Genomic DNA, 6235 nt, shown 5'->3' on the forward strand with positions numbered 1-6235 from the left:
AATAATAATAAAAAAAAAAGCCATTAGGAGTGACATACACGAGTGTTCATTTTACGAGTGTAAACAAGTGAGAAGAGTGGTGAGGTCCTATTTTCTTTGTGTTTGTTATTACTCTTGTTTTTGAAGTATGGCAGATGGAAATCATTTGGATGGAACACAAAGACTCTTGTTCGACGCTATTAATGCTCAAATGCAAAGATTATTGAGAGAAAACAATGAAGAGTTGTATGGAAGAATTGAGCGATTAGAGAATCGTGATCATCATGAAGAAGAAAGGAGAGGAAGAAATGGTGGTGCTCCTAGGCAAAACAGAATTGAAGGTGTTAAACTTAATGTTCCTCCATTTAAGGGGAAGAGTGATCCGGAAGCCTATGTGGAATGGGAACTCAAAATAGAACATATTTTCACTTGTAACAATTATGATGAAGAGCAAAAGGTGAAACTTGCAGCAGCGGAGTTCTCGGACTATGCACTTGTGTGGTGGAATAAGTTGAAAAGAGAAAGGTTGAGAAATGAAGAGCCTTTGGTGGAAACATGGGCTGAAATGAAAAGGCTCATGAGGAAACGTTATGTGCCGGCTAGCTATGCTAGAGATGTGAAATTTAAACTTCAAAAAATTGTCACAAGGCACCAAAGGAGTTGAAGAGTATTACAAGGAATTGGACTTGCTCATAATGCAAGCCAATATTGAAGAAGATCCAGAACTAACCATGGCTCGTTTTATTAATGGCTTGAATAACGATATTCGTGATGTTGTTGAATTGCAGGAATTTGTTGAGATAGAAGACTTGCTGCACAAATCCATTCAAGTGGAACAACAACTCAAAAGAAAAAGTGTGACCAAGAAGAGTTCTTCTAATTATAATTCCTATAGTTGGAAGGACAAAAATAAGAAGGAGGTGGCTGCCACTCCAAGCAATCTAGCATCTACTTCTCATGGAAAATCATCCTCTAAGTCCTTAGAACAGCCTCAAAAGAAGAGTAAAGACATAAAATGCTTTAAGTGTCAAGGCATGGGTCATTATGCCTATGAGTGTCCTACCAAAAGGACCATGGTTCTCAAGGAGAATGGAGATTACACTAGCCAATCTGATGTTAGTGAGGAAGAAGAAGGTGACATTGAGGAGGAAGAGGAGGCCCTTGAGGGAGATTTATTGATGATTAGGAGAATGATGGGTAGTCAAATGAGTCCTTTAGAAAGAAGCCAAAGGGAGAATATTTTCCACACAAGATGTTCCATCAATGGAAAGGTTTGCATGGTGATTATTGATGGAGGGAGTTGCGCTAATGTGGCTAGTGCTAGATTAGTGTCAAAGCTAAATTTAGACACTAAACCACATCCTAGGCCATATAAACTTCAGTGGCTTAGTGAGGATGGAGAGGTGCAAGTGAGGCAGCAAGTAGAAGTGGATATTTCCATTGGAAAATACAAAGATAAGGTGCTATGTGATGTAGTTCCAATGGAGGCCAGCCACATACTTTTGGGAAGGCCTTGGCAATTTGACACTAAAGCCGTCCATGATGGCTATTCCAATAAGATCTCTTTTGTGCACCAAAATAAAAAGATTGTCCTCAAGCCTTTGAGTCCTAAAGAGGTGTGTGAGGATCAAATGAGGATGAGAGAAAAGATTTCTTTGGAGAGAAAAGAAAGTGATCTTGAGAAAAAGAGTGAACAAAAACTTGAGAAAAAAAAAAGTGGAAAGAAAAGGAGCGAAACACTTGAGAGAAAAGAGAGTCTTTTGGCAACAAAGGGTGAGGTGAAGAGGTTGTTCCTTGCTAAACAGCCCCTTTATCTAATGTATTGCAAAAATCAGATTTTAAACACTAACACTTTTGATGAATTGGAAATACCTTCTAGTGTTAAATCTCTTTTGCAGGAATTTCATGACGTTTTTCCATCAAGTGTACCAAGTGGATTACCACCTTTGAGGGGAATTGAACACCAAATTGATCTCATTCCAGGAGCTTCCTTACCCAATAGGCCAGCTTATAGGAGCAATCCACAAGAAACGCAAGAAATTCAAAAGCAAGTGGATGAACTCATGACCAAAGGATGGGTAAGAGATAGCATGAGTCATTGTGCTGTTCCGGTAATTTTGGTCCCTAAAAAAGATGGGACATGGAGAATGTGTTCTGATTGTAGGGCTCTAAATAACATCACCATAAAATATAGGCACCCAATTCCTAGACTTGATGATTTGCTTGATGAATTGCATGGTGCAAGTATTTTCTCTAAAATTGATTTGAAAAGTGGATATAATCAAATTAGAATTAGAGAGGGTGATGAATGGAAAACTGCTTTTAAAACAAAATATGGTTTGTATGAGTGGTTGGTTATGCCTTTTGGCTTAACTAATGCACCAAGTACTTTTATGAGATTGATGAACCATGTTTTGAGGGAATTTATTGGCAAACTTGTTGTGGTATATTTTGATGATATTCTTGTCTATAACACTTCTCTTGAATTGCATGTGGAACATTTGAAATCTGTTTTGAAGGTGCTTAAGGAAGAACAATTGTTTGCCAATCTTGAAAAATGTGTGTTTTGTACTGATCATGTTGTATTCCTTGGTTTTGTTGTAAGTTCTAAAGGAGTACAAGTAGATGAGGAAAAGGTTAAGGCCATCCAAGAATGGCCCACACCTAAATCCGTGAGTGAAGTGAGAAGTTTCCATGGTTTGGCAAGTTTTTATAGGAGGTTTGTTAAGGACTTTAGCACCTTGGCAGCACCTCTTAATGAAGTAGTAAAGAAACATGTGGTTTTTAAGTGGGGAGGGAAACAAGAGGAAGCCTTTGTTGCTCTTAAGCAAAGGCTAACCAATGCTCCCATTCTTGCCTTACCAAACTTTGCTAAATCTTTTGAAATTGAATGTGATGCTTCCAATGTTGGGATTGGGGCTGTGTTGTTACAAGAAGGCCATCCAATTGCTTATTTTAGTGAGAAGTTAAGTGGAGCTGCCCTTAATTTTTCCACTTATGATAAGGAATTGTATGCCTTGGTAAGAGCTTTGAAAACATGGCAACACTACCTTTTTCCCAAAGAGTTTGTAATACATAGTGACCATGAGTCCCTAAGGTATTTGAAGGGACAAGGCAAGCTTAACAAGAGGCATGCCAAGTGGGTGGAGTTTTTGGAACAATTTCCCTATGTCATAAAACATAAAAGGGGAAAAGGGAACATTGTGGCTGATGCTTTATCAAGGAGACATATATTGCTTTCCACTCTTGAAACTAAATTGCTTGGATTTGAATCTTTGAAAGAAATGTATGCTTCTGATGAAACTTTTGGTGAAATATATGCTGCATGTGAGAAACTATCTCAATATGGGTATTTTAAGCACAATGGGTTTTTATTTAAAGAAAACAAATTGTGTGTGCCTACATGTTCCATTAGAGAGTTGCTTGTTAGTGAATCACATGGTGGTGGTTTGATGGGGCACTTTGGGATTAAAAAGACTTTGGAAATTTTACAAGAACATTTCTTTTGGCCTCATATGAAACGTGATGTGCAAAAATTTTGTGAACATTGTGTTGTGTGCAAAATGGCTAAATCTAAATCATTGCCACATGGATTGTATACTCCTTTGCCTACTCCTGAATATCCTTGGATTGACATATCTATGGACTTTGTTTTGGGACTGCCTAGAACAAAGAATGGCAAAGATTCTATTTTTGTGGTTGTTGACAGGTTTTCAAAAATGGCACATTTCATACCTTGCAAAAAGGTAGATGATGCGTGTCATGTGGCTGATTTGTTTTTCAAAGAAGTTGTGAGGCTTCATGGTGTGCCAAGGAGTATTGTAAGTGATAGGGATGCTAAATTCCTTAGTCATTTTTGGAGGACTTTGTGGGGCAAGTTAGGTACTAAATTATTATTTTCAACAACTTGTCACCCACAAACCGATGGACAAACTGAGGTAGTCAATAGAACTTTGGGGACCTTGCTTAGGACTGTTTTAAAAAAGAATATTAAGTCCTGGGAAGCAAGTTTGCCTCATGTTGAATTTGCATATAATAGGGCTGTCCATAGCACAACAAATTGTTCACCTTTTGAGGTTGTGTATGGTTTTAACCCTTTGACTCCTCTTGATTTATTGCCTATGCCTAACATTTCTGTTTTTAAGCATAAAGAAGGGCAGGCCAAAGCGGACTATGTGAAGAAGTTACACGAACGTGTGAAGGCTCAAATTGAGAAGAAAAATGAGAGCTACGCGAAACATGCTAACAAAGGGCGAAAGAAAGTTGTGTTCCAACCTGGTGATTGGGTTTGGGTACACATGAGGAAGGAAAGATTTCCGGAACAAAGGAAATCAAAGCTTTTGCCAAGAGGGGATGGTCCATTTCAAGTACTAGAAAGAATAAATGACAATGCTTACAAGATTGAATTGCCCGGTGAGTACAATGTTAGTTCCACTTTCAATGTTTCTGATTTATCTCTCTTTGATGTAGATGATGCAGACTTTGATTTGAGGACAAATTCTTCTCAAGAGGGAGGGAATGATGAGGACATGGGCAAGGATTTAGGAGCACTCAAAGGACTTGGAGGACCAATGACTAGGGCAAGGACTAAAAGGGCCAAGGATGCTTTGCAACAAGTTGCGGCCCTTATTCTTGAAGAAATGCCCAATGATGAAGACAAGGCCAAGATGGTGAATTGTATCAAGGATTATGAAGACTAATTACACCATTTTCTTAGTGGGTGTTTTTTTTAGTACTTGTAATTAGTAAATAAAGGCCTAAAACTCTTGTTAAAGTGGCTGCCAACTCTTGTTTGGGCTGCACCACTTATTGGGCTAGTTATTAGGCAAGTTGTTTTTAGTTAAATAAGGTCCAAAACCTTTGGGATGAATCAGCCATGAGGCATACCAAAGGGTGCACGAATTTAGCATGTGTTTGTTTTGCATTAGTGGTCATAATTGTTAGGCTTAGTGGAGTTCATTAATTGCCCACTAATGGAGTTCATTAATTGCCCACTAATGTAAGTGAAAGGTCTTGGTTGTAAGCTATATAAGCTGCCCATTGGGATGAATAAGAACAGATCAGAATTTGAGTTTTATTAACTGAGAGTGATTCTCCAATTGTTCTTGAGTGATTCAAGAATTTGGGCATATCAAAGGATCATCCACAATTCTTTGTGTGAAGCCTTCCTTGGAAGAGTGATTCTTCCTCCATTCCTTTACCGTTTCCTTCCCTCCATTTCTTGCATCTAATTTCCTTACCCACATTCCAGAAATTAAGTCCAAGATTTTAACCCAAAAGATCCTTTTTCAACTCTGGTGCAATTAGGAATCATATCAAGATCTCCCTTATTTTCATGGCAAAGATGATGTTGAGGGGTACCTTGATCAGGAAATGAAGGTTGAACAAATCTTCACTTGCCATCAAGTGAGTGAAGAAAGAAAAGTGTCTCTAGCCACCTTAAGCTTTCAAAGCCATGCCATGTATTGGTGGACATCCCTTGTTAGGGATAGGCGTCTCCATAATGACCCTCCAATTAATATTGGAATGAATTAAGGAGTGCCTTGAGAAGGAGACACATTCCCTCATACTATACTAGGGAGCTTATCAACAAGGTCCAAAGACTCCACCAAAGGAACATGATTGTGGAAGAATATAGACAAACCATGGATTTGTATTTAATGAGGCCTGGCATTAGGGAGGAGGAAGATATTACCATTGCTAGATTTTTGAGTGGTTTAACTTTTGAGATAAGAGATAAGGTTGAGCTTCTACCTTATAGAGATTTGAATGACTTGGTTCAACTTTGTATCAAGGTTGAACAACAACATTTGAGAAAGAATTTCAAAACAATCTCATACTCATCTACTTATTCAAAGGTTGACTATAAGAGGGAGGGAAAAACTTTTGAAAAGAAAAATACTTTTGATTCCTCCAAAAATCTAGACAAGGGTAAAACAAAAGAGGAAAAAGAAAAGAAAAACACCTCACACACTAGCACCAAGTCTAGTGACATAAAATGCTTTAAGTGTCTTGGGAGAGGCCACATTGCTTCTCAATGCCCTACTAAAAATGTCATGATACTAAGGGGCCAAGACATTTATAGTATCCAAGATGAAGCTACTACTTCTCCATCTTCAAGTGAGGATGAAGAAGAAGCAAGTGAGGGAGAGTCATGTGAGGTCACTTACCCTTACAATGGGGAACTTCTTATGATGAGAAGGGTCCTCAATAACCAACCTAGTGATACACAATCCTAAAGAGAGAACATCTTTCA

At 38.3% G+C, this 6235-nt stretch overlaps 1 protein-coding gene across 1 annotated transcript; it reads left to right on the forward strand.

Moving 5' to 3' along the window:
* The first annotated feature begins 674 nt into the window (after window positions 1–674).
* LOC145954970 (uncharacterized) lies at window positions 675–4470 on the forward strand. Its single transcript, XM_083069666.1, has 6 exons — window positions 675–1595; window positions 1878–2090; window positions 2499–3076; window positions 3689–3800; window positions 4125–4403; window positions 4450–4470. The coding sequence occupies exons 1-6, from the start codon at window positions 675–677 to the stop codon at window positions 4468–4470; spliced, it is 2124 nt and encodes a 707-aa protein (XP_082925792.1).
* Window positions 4471–6235: the final 1765 nt, after the last annotated feature.

This window comes from Cajanus cajan, chromosome 1 (assembly GCF_000230855.2).
Source record: "Cajanus cajan strain Asha chromosome 1, NIPB_CcT2T_4, whole genome shotgun sequence".
Classification (NCBI taxonomy): Eukaryota; Viridiplantae; Streptophyta; class Magnoliopsida; order Fabales; family Fabaceae; genus Cajanus; species Cajanus cajan.